The sequence below is a fragment of the Caretta caretta genome, chromosome 15, assembly GCF_965140235.1.
Source record: "Caretta caretta isolate rCarCar2 chromosome 15, rCarCar1.hap1, whole genome shotgun sequence".
Classification (NCBI taxonomy): domain Eukaryota; kingdom Metazoa; phylum Chordata; order Testudines; family Cheloniidae; genus Caretta; species Caretta caretta.
In genome coordinates, this window is record NC_134220.1 from 6,043,509 (window position 1) to 6,064,958 (window position 21,450).

At 45.4% G+C, this 21,450-nt stretch overlaps 1 protein-coding gene across 10 annotated transcripts in view; it reads right to left on the reverse strand.

Moving 5' to 3' along the window:
- Positions 1 to 21,450, reverse strand: part of AIFM3 (AIF family member 3) — a 115,077-nt gene that overhangs the window by 27,938 nt on the left and 65,689 nt on the right. For all 10 annotated transcript variants that reach the window (XR_007352864.2, XM_048821637.2, XM_048821634.2 and 7 more), the window contains 6 exons: positions 16,189 to 16,319; positions 13,662 to 13,777; positions 13,109 to 13,180; positions 12,044 to 12,107; positions 5,357 to 5,433; positions 3,113 to 3,230 (listed from right to left, as the gene is read on the reverse strand). Coding sequence is in view for 9 of the 10 variants with exons in the window: in XM_048821637.2 (XP_048677594.1) it covers positions 3,113 to 3,230; positions 5,357 to 5,433; positions 12,044 to 12,107; positions 13,109 to 13,180; positions 13,662 to 13,777; positions 16,189 to 16,319 (578 nt within the window). In the remaining variant the exon portion in view is untranslated. The remainder of the gene's footprint in view (positions 1 to 3,112; positions 3,231 to 5,356; positions 5,434 to 12,043; positions 12,108 to 13,108; positions 13,181 to 13,661; positions 13,778 to 16,188; positions 16,320 to 21,450) is intronic.

Here is a 21,450-nt window from a genome sequence, read left to right on the forward strand (position 1 = left end):
GTCAAACTGGACAGTCTCTACGTAAAAGAATAAATGGACACAAATCAGATGTCAAGAATTATAACATTCATAAACCAGTCGGAGAACACTTCAATCTCTCTGGTCACGCAATCACAGACATGAAGGTCGCTATCTTAAAACAAAAAAACTTTCAAATCCAGACTCCAGCGAGAAACTGCTGAATTGGAATTCATTTGCAAATTGGATACTATTAATTTAGGCTTAAATAGAGACTGGGAGTGGCTAAGTCATTATGCAAGGTAGCCTGTTTCCCCTTGTTTTTTCCTACCCCCCCCCCCCCCAGATGTTCTGGTTTAACTTGGATTTAAACTTGGAGAGTGGTCAGTTTGGATGAGCTATTACCAGCAGGAGAGTGAGTTTGTGTGTGTATGGGGGTGGGGTGAGAAAACCTAGATTTGTGCTGGAAATGGCCCACCTTGATTATCATGCACATTGTAGGGAGAGTGGTCACTTTGGATGAGCTATTACCAGCAGGATAGTGAGTTTGTGTGTGTGGTTTTTGGGAGGGGGGTGAGGGGGTGAGAGAACCTGGATTTGTGCAGGAAATGGCCCAACTTGATTATCATGCACATTGTTTAAAGAGTTGTCACTTTGGATGGGCTATCACCAGCAGGAGAGTGAATTTGTGGGGGGTGGAGGGTGAGAAAACCTGGATTTGTGCTGGAAATGGCCCAACCTGATGATCACTTTAGATAAGCTATTACCAGCAGGACAGTGGGGTGGGAGGAGGTATTGTTTCATATTCTCTGTGTGTATATAAAGTCTGCTGCAGTTTCCACGGTATGCATCCGATGAAGTGAGCTGTAGCTCACGAAAGCTCATGCTCAAATAAATTGGTTAGTCTCTAAGGTGCCACAAGTACTCCTTTTCTTTTTTCTCAAGAACAGAGACCTTTATGGGCAAAGTATCACTGCCCCTCCCCAAAATCTGTACTGGCACCATGGTGATTCAGGGCTTCATAGACTGAGAATGGCGTTGCTGTAGGTAAAGAAGAGCATGTTTTTAGTGCTGATGCTTGTTTATATCATGTAATGATATTCAAATCCTCAAAGCATGTTTAAAACAATGCTAACCAGAGAAATGTGTTCAAAAGGAAGGGTAACCTGGGTGATAGAACTCCAAAAACTGACCACTGGGGCACCTGGCTGGCAGAGCCACGGTGGGAAGCATGAGAATGGGGGGCGGGGAAAAAAGCCTGATGCAGAAAGGAGAAAGAGGCTAGTCTGCAAGCGGGGAGATGACTGAGTCCTTCAACTTGACTGGGGGGAGGGGGCGGAGTTCCTTTTTTCTGGGTAAACTGTTGGACACTGAGAGAAGCCAAATGTCTAAGGCCAGAAGGTTAAGGACAATAAAGGTATTTTTAAATATATCGGGAAGAAGAGGAATTCTAGCAATGGTCTAGGCCACATCTGATTATGTTCAATATGGACAAAGAGAAGACAGTCGCAGCCAGAACTATCTAGACTTGGTGCTTGAAAATCGCTCATTTCCCAACACTGAGAACAATTATGAGCCAAACTGAATAAGAGGAAAAATGTGAATGAAAAATAGGAGTTTATTAGAGGGCCAAAAAGCCAGGATTCCACACTCAGGAAGGATGACTACTTGGGCTAAAACCCAACCTGGTTCCGTGGTGAAGTGAAATCAGCATTAGAAATAAAAAAGAAACAGAACTAATGGAAGAAAAGGGAAATACAAGGAAATCAATATCAGTTAGAGGCTATGAAGTGCAGAGAATTGATAAGGGAAATGTCACAGGGTGGCTGACCCCCTTAAATGAAGCAGATCCGGTGCCCCTGTGCCAGTTTGGCCATTTAAGAGGATGAGGCAGTGCTGGAGGCTGTAAAGGAGCAGGGCAGCAGGGCCTTAGTGGGGAGACAGATCTGCTGAGTTGGGGTTACCAGCTTCATTCGGAAGAAGGCAGGTGAGAGCTACCAGTAACCAAGAGACTACAGGAGGTCCTCGTAGGAAGCAGAAGGTATTTACTGGGAGAAGGCTGAAGGCAGGAGCAATGAAAGTGGGTTTTGTTTGCTGCTCTCCCTGAGCCAGGGCTGGAGAGGGCGGAGGGCAGGAAGAGGAGTGGCAGCAGCAAAGAGAGGTGCCTGCTGGCTCTAAGCCAGAAAGCTGAAGGAGGAAGCAGGCTAGAGGCAGGGGAGCAGCAGAAGGGCTTGCAGCTGACATGCTAGAGAGCTGGACCCAGGGAACAGCGAGAGGGTTGGGGGAGTGAGGGATGCTCCCCTGCAGAGGACAATCTCGCAGCAAAGGGGTTGTGGGGTTCCCTCTGGGAAGAGCAGGGTTATGCTCCAGCTGGAAGGAATGGGGTGGCTGTCCTGGGAGAGGGCCAGAAGGGGACTGACAAGGAGCAGAGATGTTGGTGAAGACACTGCAGTATGAGTCCCAGCAGCGAGGTGAGGTTCCTGCTGGAAAGAGCAGGGTTTTAAGGACTACATGCACTGCAGTGATATGGACTATGTGGGGGACTTTCGATTATGGACTGATTTGCACTATGTTTTGATAATAAACTGGCCCCAAGGAGGGGTATTATTGAGGCAAGAAAGCTTGTGTGAAGTTACTGGGGACTCTTAAGGAAGGAAACTGAGGCAGGTGTGCCTGTCATGCCACAGCCTGCTGCAGGAGGGCGCTCCACGAAGGATTGTGCTATGGCAGGAAGCTAAAGGCATCACGGAAAAATTCCTGGCTTGCACAGCTAAGGTCTAGAGCTGTATCTGGGGGCCTAAAGAGGAAGGTGGGCACCTAGTCAGATTTACAAGCACTGCAATGGGAGTTAGGGACTCAACTAGGTTACGTGCTTTATTAAGTCCCACTAGGCACCTATTTGCATCAGTATGTGCCTAAATACCTTCAAATCTGAAAAAAAACCCATTGGGTAAGGACTACTGGCCAATCTAAGACAAACAACCCATGAAGGAATAATGAGGGATAATACTGAACAGTCAAGTGAATGGTGAATAATAAATCCCCATTCCCCAACTGCCTCTCTATCTAGCCAGGTCTGGCTGGCCATCTTCAAGATGTGCTTGTCCCTAAGTAGTTCAGGAGCCCTAAAGCGAAGGGACTGAAATACACCCACCATGCATATGTGCCATCTGCCAGTGAGGGATGTTCACCTTCTTGTTGTTACGCAAGGCCAGTGGAAACATGACGGCATCACCAGCTGCAAAAACTCCTGGGGTGTTGGTCTGCATCATCTGAAAGGAAGCAAGGGGCCATTAGCACTGTAGTAGGGAGAGGGCCTGAAACATAAGCCCATGTATCAGAGACCTGAGGCCTGGGCTAAAGTAGTCAAAACTTTGCTGATATAAAGTTAAGTTGTGAGCAAGAGGCAGGCCAGCTGAGGGGGGAATGGAAAGTCCCGCCATACACTGAGCTGTAGGCATACCTGAGCTAGCTTTAACCTAGCAACCTAGATTAAATTACCCGGAACCCTGGATAATTACTCTCGGGGCTAGCCTGCTCTGAATCACGTGTTGCTGTGGCTTCCCTGTTCCAGTATCCGAGCTAGCTAGATTAAAGCTACCTTGTATATGTCTACTCAAGCTGTGATCACACCTTGTACATGCCATATAGGCATGTCCAATTACAATACTGATCAGCATGATAAGCAGGAGTCACAATACACCAGCTGCCTAACCATTGTCAAGTTTTTTGTAGGAATCACATTCATAGCAAAGAAGAGTTGTAAGGAGGCAGTTAGCATATAACACGCAGTTTGGAAATTCGGAGAGGGCAGTCATATACATACACCCTAAAAAATAGATTACAATTTTATTATGGTTTAATTTGGCTTCTGGTACCAGCTGCGGTAACTGTGAATCGCAAAGGCTCTTGCTGATTATACAAAGGAAACACAAAACAAAGTGCTTATTGGCAGTGTCTAAACCAGGCTTTCGTGTTGGGGAAAGGACAGGCTTGCGTCTTATCTTATCTGGCGTAGTTTGCTCGCACCTGATCTTCATGCCTTGAGCCATGTAAGTTCTCATTTGTCTGGACACACACTGTGTGTTCTGTGCCTCCCAGGGCTTCCAGAGAGAGGTTAATTAATACTTTAGTAGGCAAAAGCCATGAAAGGACAGTAAGGAGAGCAGGAAACGGGAGCTATGAAATATACACTTGTTTCTATTTCCTCTGTTTGGTCAAGGCTGAGGGTGTTTGGAGGTAGCACGCTCCTTGGGAGAGGAGAGGAAAGCAGCAGGATAGACTGTGTCCTTCTGTGTGAGATCCTGACCAAGGGAGTGATCAGCCATCTTGCTGGAAAGTAGTATGGCAAGAAGCTTACCTTGAACCAAAACTGTTATTTCGTTAAGTCTTAGGCTTTAGAAAGTGTTTTTAAAATGTTTAAGAAGCTTCATTTAAAATTAAATTAAAATGCAGAGCCCCCCCGACAGGTGGCCAGGACCTGGTCAGTGAGAGTGCCACTGAAAATCAGCTCGCATGCTGCCTTCGGCACACGTGCCATAGGTTGCCCACCCCTGTTCTAGAGGGTGACCACTGCAGAATCATATTGTTATTGTGGGTTATACATGCATCTGATTTGGCAGGCTGCTTTTTGAAGACTGTGTGGCAAAGTGGATGAGAGTTGGCTTGGTCCTATGAGAGACATAGACCCAGGTCCTCAAAGGTGTTTCCCATTGAAGTTGATGGGAGTTAGAAGTCTAAATACTTTAGAGGAACTGGGTCCTGGGTTCTATCCTGGCTCTGTGAAATGGGTGCATTCGAGTCAGCCTCCAAGGCTACAGTAACACAGTGAGGGTTCTGCATGGCACAGAAACATTAATAGCAGTTAGTGTATGTTCTGTGAGTAGACCTCTTGGTTACTGGGTGTGTACTTTTGTGCAACTGCCAATACACTCCAGGAATTTGTGAGAAGGGATGGGAGCTCTCCCTCTCTATTTTTTGCTCATTTTGCGTCCCCAGAATCATTTGATGTCTCAAGCTTTTCACATCCTCATGGGACAGTCCACAGCAGGGGCCAAAATCGCATCCTCTCACGCAATTTTATTGTGAGTCAATAATCATAAGAATCTATTAATCTTAAACCACTCACTTTGGGGCTACTCAAGAATCCCTTAGCTAAATGACCCCATATTTATCCCACATAGTCTAACCATGTCCTTAGTGAGCTACAGCAATTTTCAAGATACTCTAAAATATACATGTGTAGGCAGATTACTTTGAAAATTTGGCTCTAAACAGCTACTGCACTACAACCTTAACTCTGGATTTGCTCCCACTCCTCCGCTATATGGCTGTCTCCACACCTACCATCAGAGCCTGCGTAGGGCCTTGCAACAGTCAGTGCTTTGACAGTATTTACCTTGTTGACGACAATGAAGCCTTTGGAATCCATGTTAATGCCGCTCTGCTTCAGAAATCCTGTTGCTGGACTTGCACCTGCCAGAAAGTCAAAGGACGTGGTGTGAGTGGGTCTGACTCCCAAACACTGGCTCTCTCATGAAAACAGATGTCAGAGCGAGAAAGGACCTGCTAACACCAGCAATCACTCTCCTGCCAATGTCAGCTCAGTTCCATGATACCAGGTGCTGCTCAGTTAACATCTTCTGTTGGGTCCCACAAATGCAGCTGTGCTTGGTGCCAGAGGGGGCAGCAAATGAATAATTGACAGGGGGATTCAGAGCCTTGTTGGCCAAGTTCAAAGGATGGGGAGGATTTGGCAGAAGCGAAAGTACAGTGGAAATGCACAGACCTAGGGATAAACTAATTAGAATATGTACAACTTGTGCAGCTGCATTTGGAAACCAGGTAACTCTGTTCTTATCAGATGGCACATGGAGAGTGCTCCTTCTGTCCCTGTTTGCCCTCCTCCGCAGTACTGTCCTTCCCTTCCAGACTCCTGTGCTCCAATTAACTCACCCCACTCCCACTCAATATACAAATTTTAAAAAATATCAGAACAATTTCCTTCGAAAAGTGGAGCTAACACACTGATTGCCACCCATCCGTGGTGATCACTGTGCCTGTAGACTATCCCTGCCCCTCTAACCTTTGCCTGGCTTGTACGTTCAAGCCCCCATCCTGCAACGAGTTCCACATGGGCAGAGGGGTCACCTTCATGGAGTGCACCTGCAGGACTGAGGCTTTGTCCAGGAGGAGAGCACAAGGAGGTGGCATAGCTCCCTGAACCCGAAGCATGGCCATAAACAGAGCACCTAAAGTGCCGGCCATGATTTTTAATCTTAAAATGTTTTTGGTTGTAGCTTTTTAAAATATCGATACAAAATGCAAATAAAAGAGGGGAAATAAAAGCTACGCCGTCTAGACTGCCTAATTTGTACAAAATGATGCACAAGTACATTATGTCAATATTACTGCCTAGTTAAATGAGAGAAGGGTTTTGTGGGAGTCCTAGAACAGCGGTCAGGGGGTCTTGTTATGGAAAAGTTTGAGAACTACCAAGTATTGGACTCCACATACTACACAATGAATATTATCATGTTTTAATGCACTTCAAGTTTAAAATTCATAAGGGTGTTGAATTGGGGGAGTCTTATCAATGCTTGAGAATAGTTTTAGTCTGTTTCTCTATCTACCACAAATATTTCAAAAGTGATGGTATCTAAGCACCAAACAATCATTAAAATGGCAGGTTTCAGAGTAGCAGCCGTGTTAGTCTATATTTGCAAAAAGAAAAGAATCATAGAATAACAGAGTTGGAAGGGACCTCTGGAGGCCATCTAGTCCAACCCCCTGCCCAGAGCAGGACCAATCCCAACTAAATCATCCCAGCCAGGGCTTTGTCAAGCTTGACCTTAAAAACTTCTAAGGAAGGGTTTCAGAGTAACAGCCGTGTTAGTCTGTATTCGCAAAAAGAAAAGGAGTACTTGTGGCACCTTAGAGACTAACCAATTTATTTGAGCATAAGCTTTCGTGAGCTACAGCTCACTTCATCGATGAAGTGAGCTGTAGCTCACGAAAGCTTATGCTCAAATAAATTGGTTAGTCTCTAAGGTGCCACAAGTACTCCTTTTCTTTTTTCTAAGGAAGGGGATTCCACCACCTCCCTAGGTAACGCATTCCAGTGTTTCACCACCCTCCTAGTGAAAAATTTTTTCCTAATATCCAACCTAAACCTCACCCACCACAACTTAAGACCATTACTCCTTGTCCTGTCATCTGCTATCTCTGAGAATAGTCTAGATCCATCCTCTTTGGATCCACCTTTGAGGTAGTTAAAAGCAGCAATCAAATCCCCCCTCATTCTTCTCTTCCGTAGACTAAACAATCCCAGTTCCCTCAGCCTCTCCTCATAACTCATGTGTTCCAGTCCCCTAATCATTTTTGTTGCCCTTCGCTGGACTCTCTCCAATTTATCCACATCCTTCTTGTAGTGTGGGGCCCAAAACTGGACACAGTACTCCAGATGAGGCCTCACCAATGTCGAATAGAGGGGAACGATCACGTCCCTCGATCTGCTGGCAATGCCCCTACTTATACACCCCAAAATGCCATTGGCCTTCTTGGCAACAAGAGCACACTGTTGACTCATATCCAGCTTCTTGTCCACTGTCACCCCTAGGTCCTTCTCTGCAGAACTGCTTCCTAGCCATTCGGTCCCTAGTCTGTCGCGGTGCATTGGATTCTTCTGTCCTAAGTGCAGGACTCTGCACTTGTCCTTGTTGAACCTCATCAGATTTCTTTTGGCCCAATCCTCCAATTTGTCTAAGTCCCTCTGCATCCTATCCCTACCCTCCAGCGTATCTACCACTCCTCCCAGTTTAGTGTCATCTGCAAACTTGCTGAGGGTGCAATCCACACCATCCTCCAGATCATTAATGAAGATATTGAACAAAACCGGCCCCAGGACCGACCCTTGGGGCACTCCGCTAGATACCGGCTGCCAACTAGACATGGAACCATTGATCACTACCCGTTGAGCCTGACAATCTAGCCATATTTCTACCCACCTTGTAGTGCATCCATCCAGCCCATACTTCTTTAACTTGCTGACAAGAATACTGTGGGAGACCGTGTCAAAAGCTTTGCTAAAGTCGAGGAATAACACGTCCACTGCTTTCCCTTCATCCACAGAACCAGTAATCTCATCATAGAAGGCAATTAGATTAGTCAGGCACGACTTTCCCTGGGTGAATCCATGCTGACTGTTCCTGATCACTTTCCTCTCCTCTAAGTGCTTCAGAATTGATTCCTTGAGGACATGCTCCATGATTTTTCCGGGGACTGAGGTGAGGCTGACTGGCCTGTAGTTCCTAGGATCATCCTTCTTCCCTTTTTTAAAGATGGGCACTACATTAGCCTTTTTCCAGTCTTCTGGGACTACCCCCGATCGCCATGAGTTTTCAAAGATAATAGCCAATCGCTCTGCAATCACATCCGCCAATTCCTTTAGCACTCTCGGATGCAACATATCTGGCCCCATGGACTTGTGCACATCCAGTTTTTCTAAATACTCCCGAACCACTTCTTCCTTCACAGAGGGCTGGCCACCTCCTCCCCATGATGTGCTGCTCAGTGCAGCAGTCTGGGAGCTGACCTTGTTCGTGAAGACAGAGGCAAAAAAAGCATTGAGTACATTAGCTTTTTCCACATCCTCTGTCACTAGGTTGCCTCCCTCATTCAGTAAGGGGCCCACACTTTCCTTGGAGTACTTGTGGCACCTTAGAGACTAACCAATTTATTTGAGCATAAGCTTTCATAAGCTACAGCTCACTTCATCGGATGCATAAAGTGGAAAGTACAGGGAGGAGATTTTATATACACACAGACCATGAAAAAATATACATTGTAAGGAGAGTGATCACTTAAGATGAGCTATTACCAACAGGAGAGTGGGGTGGCGGGAGAGAAAACCTTTTGAAGTGATAATCAAGGTAGCCATTTCCAGCACATTTCCAGGAATTAACAAGAACGTCTGAGGAACAGTGAGGGGGAGGGAGGGAAGGGAGGAATAAACAAGGGGAAATAGTTTCACTTAGTATAATGACTCAACCACTCCCAGTTTCTATTCAAGCCTAAGTTAATTGTATCCAATTTGCAAATTAAATTCCAATTCAGCAGTTTCTCGTTGGAGTCTGTTTTCCAAGTTTTTTTGTTGAAGGATAGTCACTTTGAGGTCAGAAATCGAGTGACCAGAGAGATTGAAGTGTTCTCCGACTGGTTTATGAATGTTATAATTCTTGACATCTGATTTGCGTCCATTTATTCTTTTACGTAGAGACTGTGCAGTTTGACCAATGTACATGGCAGAGGGGCATTACTGGCACATGATGGTATCATATTGGTAGATGTGCAGGTGAACGAGCCTCTGATAGTGTGGCTGATGTGATTAGGCCCTATGGTGGTGTTCCCTGAATAGATATGTGGGCACAACTGGCAACGGGCTTTGTTGCAAGGATAGGTTCCTGGGTTAGTGGTTCTGTTGTGTGGTGTGTGGTTGCTGGTGAGTATTTGCTTCAGGTTGGGGGGCCGTCTATAAGCAAGGACTGTCCTGTCTTCCAAGATTTGTGAGAGTGATGGGTCGTCCTTCAGGATATGTTGTAGATCCTTGATAATGCATTGGAGAGGTTTTAGTTGGGGGCTGAAGGTGATGGCTAGTGGCGTTCTGTTATTTTCTTTGTTGGGCCTGTCCTGTAGTAGGTGACTTCTGGCTCTGTCAATCTGTTTCTTCACTTCAGCAGGCGGGTATTGTAGTTGTAATAATGCTTGATAGAGATCTTGTAGGTGTTTGTCTCTGTCTGAGTGGTTGGAGCAAATGTGGTTGTATCGTAGAGCTCGGCTGTAGACAATAGATCATGTGGTGTGGTCTGGGTGAAAGCTGGAGGCATGTAGGTAGGAATAGCGGTCAGTAGGTTTCCGGTATAGGGTGGTGTTTATGTGACCATCGCTTATTAGCACTGTAGTGTCCAGGAAGTGGATCTCTTGTGTGGACTGGTCCAGGCTGAGGTTGGTGGTGGGATGGAAAATGTTGAAATCATGGTGGAATTCCTCAAGGGCTTCTTTTCCATGAGTCCAGATGATGAAGATGTCATCAATATAGCACAAGCAGAGTAGAGGCATTAGGGGACAAGAGCTGATGAAGTGTTGTTCTAAGTCAGCCATAAAAACGTTGGCATACTGTGTGGCCATGCGGGTACTCATAGCAGTGCCGCTGATTTGAAGGTATACATTGTCCCCAAACGTGAAATAGTTATGGGTGAGGACAAAGTCACAAAGTTCAGCCACCAGGTTTGCCGTGACATTATCGGGGATAGTGTTCCTGATGGCTTGTAGTCCATCTTTGTGTGGAATGTTGGTGTAGAGGGCTTCTACATAGTAGTCAGGATGGTGTTTTCAGGAAGATCACTGATGGATTGTAGTTTCCTCAGGAAGTCAGTGGTGTCTTGAAGACAGTTGGGAGTGCTGGTAGCGTAGGGCCTGAGGAGGGAGCCTACATAGCCAGACAATCCTGCTGTCAGGGTGCCAATGCCTGAGATGATGGGGCGCCCAGGATTTCCAGGTTTATGGATCTTGGGTAGCAGATAGAATACCCCAGGTCGGGGTTCCAGCCGTGTGTCTGTGTGGATTTGTTCTTGTGCTTTTTCAGGGAGTTTCTTGAGCAAATGCTGTGGTTTCTTTTGGTAACCCTCAGTGGGATCAGAGGGTAATGGCTTGTAGAAAGTGGTGTTGGAGAGCTGCCGAGCAGCCTCTTGTTCATATTCCGACCTATTCATGATGACAACAGCACCTCCTTTGTCACCCTTTTTGATTATGATGTCAGAGTTGTTTCTGAGGCTGTGGATGGCGTTGTGTTCTGCACGGCTGAGGTTATGAGGCAAGTGATGCTGCTTTTCCACAATTTCAGCCCGTGCACGTCGGCGGAAGCACTCTATGTAGAAGTCTAGTCTGCTGTTTCGACCTTCAGGAGGAGTCCACTTAGAATCCTTCTTTTTGTAGTGTTGGTAGGAAGGTCTCTGTGGATTAGTATGTTGTTCAGAGGTGTGTTGGAAATATTCCTTGAGTCGGAGACGTCGAAAATAGGATTCTAGATCACCACAGAACTGTATCATGTTCGTGGGGTGGAGGGACAGAAGGAGAGGCCCCGAGATAGGACAGATTCTTCTGCTGGGTTAAGAGTATAGTTGGATAGATTAACAATATTGCTGGGTGGGTTAAGGGAACCATTGCTGTGGCCCCTTGTGGCTTGTAGTAGTTTAAATAATTTAGTGTCCTTTTTCTTTTGTAGAGAAGCAAAATGTGTGTTGTAAATGGCTTGTCTAGTTTTAGTAAAGTCCAGCCACGAGGAAGTTTGTGTCGAAGGTTGTTTTTTTATGAGAGTATCCAGTTGCACAACCACGTTCAAAGAGGGCTCTCCTCTGTTTCTCTGCATTACAGATCGTTTTCCCCCTTCTTTTCTCCTTTTCCTCCCCCCATTTTCCTTTTTTCATTCTCACTTTTCAAAACTTCACCAACTTTGGAAAAGTCAACAGGCAGCAAAAAGGGAAATGGAAGGCTGTCACTTGGTGACTCTTCCAAAGCTCAAGATGGTTTGGAAAATTATAGAGAAGAAAAAGGGAAAAATACTCTACACAACATCCATTCTACCACATCAGACTGCAAAGAAAAAAAATGAATCAAATAAAAAGATCAATTTGAAATTAAATGAACGTTCTCCTGAAAACAAAAATCACATGAAAATGTTGAGGGAAACATCAAGTTACTATTACCTACCAAGGTTATAACAAGGGAGTTTGACACAGCAATTTCTCACTGTTCTCTTCACATCCCTTTGGCAAGGATCAATTAACCACCAGCTGAAAAGGTTCCCCTTGTTCGGGTGTTGATGGTGGATTTGATGGGTTGCAAAGGGCTGGACTCATTGACCCAGGAGGTCCCTACCAGTCTTATGTTCCTGTGATTCATGGCTACAATGTGGCACTCTTATAGTGTAGCTATCAGCATTCCCAGCCCAAGCGCTCGCCTCTATCTGGGGAAGCAGAAGCCACATTGCTGCCAAACGCTGAAGCTTTGCATGTTAGGGTTCATTTACCTATGCCGATGACACAGACATCTGCACGGAGGACTTTCCCACTCTTCAGGACAACTTCCTTAAGCTTTAGGGGACACAGATGAAACTCATGGTTACTTTAAGGACAAAAAAAAGAGCCTAGCAGTACCCTTTCTCACTCCAGTTCATGAAATAAGGGGAAATGACTCAATTATAATTCTGCTTCAATGAAGAGATCATCCTGCAGGATTCTCACTCTTGTCTCCCTATTGTAAACCCTGTAGCTATGCAGGATTCTTAGTCCCTAATGACACACAGTGGTAATGCATGATCTATGTCACACCAACCTCTCCTTTGGCTGGTGCTCACCAGCCATCCTAGATCCTAAATGCTGTCCAGACCCCCAGAATTGAAATCTCTCCACAGTAAAATCCAGTCACAAAAATACAGCGGGCTGAGATGTCTGTTGCCCTCACAGACATGCTGGTGGGTGTGATGAGAGAATGTGAATTTAATAGAACAGAAACGAGAAGAAACAATGAACCAGCAATGCAAGTCCGAACCCCACCTCTGACAGACAGACCTCTGGACATGCACACAAAGGGGGCCAAATTAGGACTGCACGGGCAACTTGATTTCTGGCATTGCTAACTTCTCTGTGCTTTTCTCATGCAGTATTTCATTAACGGATGGGCTAGGCACCCTGATTGCACAAAGGGCATTTGGGCCCTCTGAGTGATGTCACAGGATAAGCCCTGTCTCAGCAGTGTACAGTGTGGAATCACCAAAAACAGGAGAATCCCTCAGCCCATAATTACTGGAGGCTCGTAGTGATCGCTATATTTAATTTGAACCCAGTTCACTCCACAGGCTGGGAGGAGGTGGGGCTGGGGGGCATAGACTGGCCCTCTCCCCAGCTCTCTCCCCACTTTGGAGTCATAGATGCTCCTAGGATGCAGGTTGGGAATGGTTTCTGCACTCCTTTGAGCTCCTCACACTCTCCCTGTCCTTCCACACACTCATGCACAGGTCAGGTGCAGTCTGGCCCCCAGTCCCATTCCCTTAGCCCCACAATGCTCAGCTCCTGTGGAGCACCAGCCACTGTACCTTGCCCTCCTGCTCCCGCAGCTCAGACACTTCAGTCTGCATGTAGAACTTCACCCTGTTGTTTTCAAACATCTGTGCAACAAGAGAGAGACAAAAGTCCTTAAGCTCTGGAGCTACCACCAGCTTCTGGCTTCTCTGACTTTTCCTCCACAATCCCATTCCCTCCCTCTTGAGCTACAGCTCTCACCTTGGCTTGAGGGTGCACTGAAAACGGGCTCTCTGAGCATCTCTGCATCTCGCCTGCTCAGTGGGGTGTCATAATTTTGCAGTGTAGGAACACAAAATACTTGAGGATATTGCAATTAGGCCAATGGGGGAGGAGATGACTAATGTTTTCTTTTAGGTGTCAACCACCATGCATCACTTTATAGCATCAGAACACTGTATTCTCATTCATACATTAAATAAACCGAACACAATGATACGATTAACTGGTAGTGCCAGCAAGGAGGTAAGACGTACACAGCTGTCCTCCGCACAGCAGGAATCAGGGTCACTGACCTGCTTGCTTGATCCAAAACAATCCTCTAAGAGACTGGTAAGTCATAATCACCTTCATGAGAGCTTGGCCAACCTTCTCCCCAAAGAACTTCATGAAAGGCACTTCTTCCAGCTCAACCACAGACACAGAATGGGCCTTCTCTGTGAGGTAGGCTGCCACCTCCATCCCTGGGGAACAGAAGCAGGTCAGAGACAGCGCGCGCCACTCCCTGCACTTCAGTGAGGTCTCTGGAGCTGAATTCAAGAATCATAGAATCATAGAATATAAGGGTTGGAAGGGACCCCAGAAGGTCATCTAGTCCAACCCCCTGCTCGAAGCAGGACCAATTCCCAGTTAAATCATCCCAGCCAGGGCTTTGTCAAGCCTGACCTTAAAAACCTCTAAGGAAGGAGATTCTACCACCTCCCTAGGTAACGCATTCCAGTGTTTCACCACCCTCTTAGTGAAAAAGTTTTTCCTAATATCCAATCTAAACCTCCCCCACTGCAGCTTGAGACCATTACTCCTCGTTCTGTCATCTGATACCATTGAGAACAGTCTAGAGCCATCCTCTTTGGAACCCCCTTTCAGGTAGTTGAAAGCAGCTATCAAATCCCCCCTCATTCTTCTCTTCTGCAGGCTAAACAATCCCAGCTCCCTCAGCCTCTCCTCATAACTCATGTGTTCCAGACCCCTAATCATTTTTGTTGCCCTTCGCTGGACTCTCTCCAATTTATCCACATCCTTCTTGAAGTGTGGGGCCCAAAACTGGACACAGTACTCCAGATGAGTACTCCAAAGAGCTGTCAGGTGGTGGCTAGAGATGTGAGAACTTTCAATTCACCCTTTCAGGGCTGGGAACAGCTGCTAAGGCATGAGCAGCTGCTTTTGGGCTCAGCAGAAGAATACACTGCAGATGGTATGAAGAACGTTTTCCGCTCGCTCAGTCTATTGTAAGCACTGGGGGCAGGGACCATCTTTTTGTTATACATGTGTAACGTCACCCCTTTCCTCCTAGCACAGTCAGGATTTGATCCTTACTGGGGTTTCTGGTATGACTGCAATTTGAGGACTATTGCTGGTATGAATAATGATAATTGTGGCTCAGCATGACCTGGTTTGCCTCAAGCAACCTGATTCCCTGTGATGGGAACTGGAATTGCTATTTTGGGATATTAAGTGTATTCATAGGTTGGGCAGAAACCAAACCTTCTGCTTGCCAAAGGGTTTCATAGTGATTGTTTTTGTTCTTCACCCCAAGACCAATTATTTATTTGTGAAATTCTTACAAGAAAGAAGCCACAAAAAGGATTTGAAGACTGAAGTGATGCACTGTAATATACTTAGTAAATGGTCATTGAAAACCATCACTGTTTGCAGTGGTGATGTAGACATGCTGGTCCTGGGATATGAGAGACAAGATGGGTGTGGTAACATCTTTTATTGGATCAACTTCTGTGGGCGAAATAGACAAGCTTTCAAACTCCACAAGCCTGAAGCAGAGCTCTGTGGAGAGTGAAAGTTCGTGTCTCTCACCCGCAGAAGTTGGTTCAATAAAAATATTACCACACCCACCTTGTCTCTCTCATTTAAAACCGTAACATTATGAATAGAAGAACTAGGAGGAGCATACACTCTGTGGCTGGGATCAAAGTCAAGCTTACTGAATTATACATTGCAAATAAGAGTCATTGTGAATTTAGCTCTTTTTTTCTAATCATGAATCAATCCCGATGTCTAGGAATGTGTTTGTTATTTGGAAGCACCGTTCAAATAGCCTGGCCAAGACATTTTCAACCTATCCGTTCTCTGTGAATTGTTCACTTTGACTATTTGCAGTTTGTGATTGGTCACCGAGGTTGCATGTTACAGTTTCTGCTTCCTGACTGGATGGATTACATCTTGAAACCAGGAAACTGACCCAAACAATAAGTATCCAATATGTGCATGCAGTCCATAGACTGGTCAGCCTAATTGTTCAGTCTTCTAGACAATTAATTAAATTAATTTACAAGTTGAGGTCAGGAGGGCTGTATCCTAGAAAGTATTATAAGAACCTGAATAAAATGGAAGGTTACCAATACAAGTAGACAATTGTGGCAATAGCCACAAATGAGTCATAAGAAGGGAATTTTTCATTTAAAGGATGTCATGTGGCTGCATACAAAAAATAAAACAGCCCAGAAAATTCACTAGCTTCATGAACTAGCTATATCTTTTAAGGATCTACAATAGATTATTCTGGCCAAAAAGATCACAAGAAAATTCAAGGGCTAGGCACAGGTCAAAAATAGGATTAATAGATGTTAAGGTCTGACCGCATGAATAACACATGACATCAAATTTCATCCAGCGATTCCTGCATCCAGTCTAATAACGTCTGACTGAGCTAGAGCAGATCTTTTAGAGAGACATATTGATTTAAAGATTTCAAGGGACAGAGACTCCACTACTTCCCTGGGTAAATTGTTCTAGTGGTTAATTAACCATGTGGAAAATGGGGAATTATAAAGAAAACTATAACATCTCAAAGGGAAAATTCTGCCCAAAGGCCCCTGAATGGGATTCTTGAGATGGTCTGCCCAAGACCAAATCTCACCAAGGAAAGAGGCCCCCACTATAACTGCATTCTTGCTGCTGGCCAGTTTCACTACCCGGTTGGCATCTTCAGGAGTTCGGATGTTGAAAACATTCTCAACTTCTTTGCCTTTACAGCTAAGAGCTTTGGGCCTGAAAAACACACATTTAGGAAAAGAATTTGTCAGGTTTCAATTGTGGTTTTCTTATCTGCATCCTTTCTGTTACTAAACATGTCTCTGCAAGTGCTGCACAGAGTGACTCAAGGAGCCAACACACTGTCTAATATAACTGCAAGTGATCTTCCGGCCGGGCACTCTGACACCGGCCACTACCCGCTGTTGCAGAGGTAGGTGTAAAATCTCCATAATAGAGGTGGCCACATAGGAAGTTTTCTGATCCCCAGCAGTTACTGATTGGCTGGTGATCTCAAGAAGGGGTTCTTTCTCTCATAAATGTTTGTCCCAAATCAGTTCCTCCATCTGTGCCAGTGACGAGGGGCCTGGTGCTGTGGGACGGGTCAGAGATTGTAGCCACAGTGCAGCAAAACAACAAATTGTACAGCAGAAGTGCTGAATCTGGTGGCATCTTGAAAAAAAATGTCAATTACTGCAGCTGCCCCAGGGACCCTGACTGAGATGAATGAGACAGTTCAAATATTTTAGAATTATTGTTGCAGGCTTTCTGCAGACTCAGGCATGGGACCCTGCCTCAGTGACAGCTGGTCCAGTTTTCAAGATTATCTCCAGTACCAAAAGAGCTGGAATCAAATGACCAACTAGAGAAATGAGAGATTCTGGGGCCCAATGCTGCAGCAATGCCTGTGTCATTATTCATACACAGCAGAACAGAGATTGAGAAAGAGACATCCCAAAACAGCCCCCAGACTGGTGATTTGGGCATTCCCCTTGGGAAGTCGGATGCCCACGTTCAAGTTCCTGTTCCACATCAAGAATTTGAGAACAGATTCATAGATACTAAGGTCAGAAGGGACCATTATGGTCATCTAGTCTGACCTCCTGCACAACGCAGGCCACAGAATCTCACCCACCCCTGCGAAAAACCTCTCACCTATGTCTGAGCTATTGAAGTCCTCAAATCGTGGTTTAAAGACTTCAAGGAGCAGAGAATCCTCCAGCAAGTGACCCGTGCCCCATGGTACAGAGGAAGGCGAAAAACCTCCAGGGACTCTTCCAATCTGCCTGGGAGGAAAATTCCTTCCCGACCCCAAATATGGCGATCAGCTAAACCCTGAGCATGTGGGCAAGATTCACCAGCCAGATACTATGGAAAATTCTTTCCTGGGTACTCAGATCCCACCCCATCTAACATCCCATCACAGGCCATTAGGTCTATTTACCATGAACATATAAGGATCAATTAATTACCAAAATCATGTTATCCTATCATACCATCTCCTCCATAAACTTATTGAGTTTAATCTTAAAGCCAGATAGATCTTTTGCCCCCACTGCTTCCCTTGGAAGGCTATTCCAAAACTTCACTCCTCTGATGGTTAGAAACCTTCATCTAATTTCAAGTCTAAACTTCCCAATGACCAGTTTATATCCATTTGTTCTTGTGTCCCCGTATGCTCATGTGAGTGCTCTAATTGTTATTAGATTATTGACTCTAGGTTATTGACTCTATCTCTGTTTTTTCCATGAGAAAGGGCTGTTCTTGCTCAGCCACCTAGCACCAGGAGAAGGGTCACAGCTGCGAGTCCCCAGGGGAGAAAGACACTTTCCTCCAGCCTGAAGTTAGATGAAGGCATGTGTTTGGGCCCCTCCTCTGCATTTCTAATTGGCTAGCTCAGGAGGCTCCCCGTTCCACTTGCTGGGGTCTGCCAATCCCATTCTTAGGCCCCTAACTCTCCCCCTGCATTACATAGGGAGTCTGGGTACTGTGATACAGCAAGGCCAGAGGGCAGCAAAAGTGTAATAGAGGGGAAGTATGTAACCCCCAGGATGATCAGAGCCTTATTCCCTGTGGACTAAGGAGAGGTTACTACAGGTTAATCAGAGCCCCTGGAGCCACAGTAGTGTTGGCCATTTGCCACAGCACCTAACTCAGGTCTGAGGAGTCCGCTGGGTGGCAGGCAACTAAAAATTAGGCATTGCAATGCTCACCTCTGTGACATCTAAGTCTCTATGTGGATCTAGCCCTAAGGGATCTTAGGTAGATACGGGCTTAGATTACATCTGACAATAGGATTTAGGCTCTTACGTAACTTTGGTGCTTTTGAAAATTTTACCCAGGAGCTTATGTAAAAGGATTTTAAAAGTATTTTCAAACAATATATTAACATATAAACATTTGGGACTAGATTCCTGAAGAAACTTGGGCATGACAATGCCGAGTATCACCTGCCTAATTTTTAGGTGCCTGGAAAAAAATCACTGGGATTCACAAAGCCTGGGTTAGGTGTTATGACCCAACAGCCCCAGTTTGGCAACAGACTAGGGGTACAGAGTTACTACTCTGTAAGCCAAGACATACCCAGATGGGCATGCTTCCCCTACAATCACCATCTTCATGATGTTTCACCAAAGGAGGGGCATGTGGGGTCTCTGCTGAAAGCTAAGAACTTTCTGGTGGTCGTGGTTATTGCGGGATGTATTTATGGAAAATATTGTAAGAGTTATGTGGGGCCCAGTGAGCTGCGGGATAGTGTCACAGAGGTGGGAAAAGGGAAATCTACCCATGTCTGTGAATCTCAGGGGGCACAATCTTGACCACATATCTTGATGTGGATTGTCCCACTGTGCTATTATACAGACCTAATGCTATCATATGCTATGGTAATGCAAGGTTAATGTTGTACATTTAAATACTCACAAACCAGGAAATGTGAACATTAAGGACATACACACGAAAGGTAAGTCTACTAGTATGCCTTACAGTACAGGGCTAGATTCTGTATCATGACTTTCAGGCCCATAACATCTATTGGCAAGCCTCCATATCTTAGTCACTTCACTTTTATATTCCTGCTGTCTATGCACATTCAGATATAGAGCTGTTCAGAAAATGGAATTTCTGTCCCGGAAAAGTTCTGGTATTTCAACATTTGTTTTCATCCTGAAACAGGGTCCTCCTATTTCCAGGGTCAGAATTAGACCCTAACACACTCATAGGAGCAACCTTTACTCATGAAAGCAACAGAATAGTTAAGACTGAAACTGTGAAATAAGAAAAGGAGGACTTGTGGCACCTTAGAGACTAACAAATTTATTTCAGCATAAGCTTTCGTGAGCTACAGCTCACTTCATCGGACGCATTCAGTGGAAAATGCAGTGGGGAGATTTATATACACTGAGAACATGAAACAATGGGTGTTATCATACACACTGTAAGGAAAGTGATCACTTAAGATGAGCTAATACCAGCAGGAGAGCAGAGGGGGAGAGGTAAGAAAACCTTTTGTAGTGATAATCAAGGTGGGCCATTTCCAGCAGTTGACAAGAACGGCTGAGGAACAATGGGTGGTGGGGAATAAACATGCAGAAATAGTTTTACTTTGTGTAATGACTCAACCACTCCCAGTCTCTATTCCAGCCTAAGTTAATTGTATCCAGTTTGCAAATTAATTCCAATTCAGCAGTCTCTCATTGGAGTCTGTTTTTGAAGTCTTTTTGTTCTAATATTGCGACCTTTAGGTCTGTAATCGAGTGACCAGAGAGATTGAAGTGTTCTCTGACTGGTTTATGAATGTTATAATTCTTGACGTCTGATTTGTGTCCATTTATTCTTTTATGTAGAGACTGTCCAGTTTGACCAATGTACATGGCAGAGGGGCATTGCTGGCACATGATGGCATATATCACATTGGTGGATGTGCAGGTGAACGCGCCGCTGACAGTGTGGCTGATGTGATTAGGCCCTATGATGGTGTCCCCTGAATAGATACGTGGACACAGTTGGCAATGGGCTTTGTTGCAAGGATAGGTTCCTGGGTTAGTGGTTCTGTTGTGAGGTATGTGGTTGCTGGTGAGTATATGCTTCAGGTTGGGGGGCTGTCTGTAAGCAAGGACTGTCCTGTCTCCCATGATCTGTGAGAGTGATGGGTCGTCCTTCAGGATAGGTTGTAGATCCTTGATGATGCGTTGGAGAGATTTTAGTTGGGGGCTGAAATGATGGCTAGTGGCGTTCTGTTATTTTCTTTGTTGGGCCTGTCCTGTAGTAGGTGACATCTGGGTACTCTTCCGGCTCTGTCAATCTGGCATTGGCACCCTGGACAGCAGGATTGTCTGGCTATGTAGACTCCCTCTTCAGGCCCTACGCTACCAGCACTCCCAGCTATCTTCGAGACACCACTGACTTCCTGAGGAAACTACAATCCGTCGGTGATCTTCCTGAAAACACCATCCTAGCCACTATGGATGTAGAAGCCCTCTTCACCAACATTCCACACAAAGATGGACTACAAGCCGTCAGGAACACTATCCCCGATAACGTCATGGCAAACCTGGTGGCTGAACTTTGTGACTTTGTCCTCACCCATAACTATTTCACTTTTGGGGACAATGTATACCTTCAAATCAGCGGCACTGCTGTGGGTACCCGCATGGCCGCACAGTATGCCAACGTTTTTATGGCTGACTTAGAACAACGCTTCATCAGCTCTCGTCCCCTAATGCCCCTACTCTACTTGCGCTACACTGATGACATCTTCATCATCTGGACCCAGGGAAAGAAGCCCTTGAGGAATTCCACCATGATTTCAACAATTTGCATCCCACCATCAACCTCAGCCTGGACTAGTCCACACAAGAGATCCACTTCCTGGACACTACGGTGCTAATAAGTGATGGTCACATAAACACCACCCTATACCGGAAACCTACTGACCGCTATTCCTACCTACATGCCTCCAGCTTTCACCCTGACCACACCACACGATCCATTGTCTACAGCCAAGCTCTACAATACATTTGCTCCAACCCCTCAAACAGAGACAAACACCTACAAGATCTCTATCAAGCATTCTTACAACTACAATACCCACCTGCTGAAGTGAAGAAACAGATTGACAGAGCCAGAAGAGTTCCCAGAAGTCACCTACTACAGGACAGGCCTAACAAAGAAAATAACAGAACATGTGCCAGCAGTGCCCCTCTGCCATGTACATTGGTCAAACTGGACAGTCTCTACGTAAAAGACTAAATGGACACAAATCAGGTGTCAAGAATTATAACATTCATAAACCAGTCGGAGAACACTTCAATCTCTCTGGTCACTCGATTACAGACCTAAAAGTCATAATATTAGAACAAAAAGACTT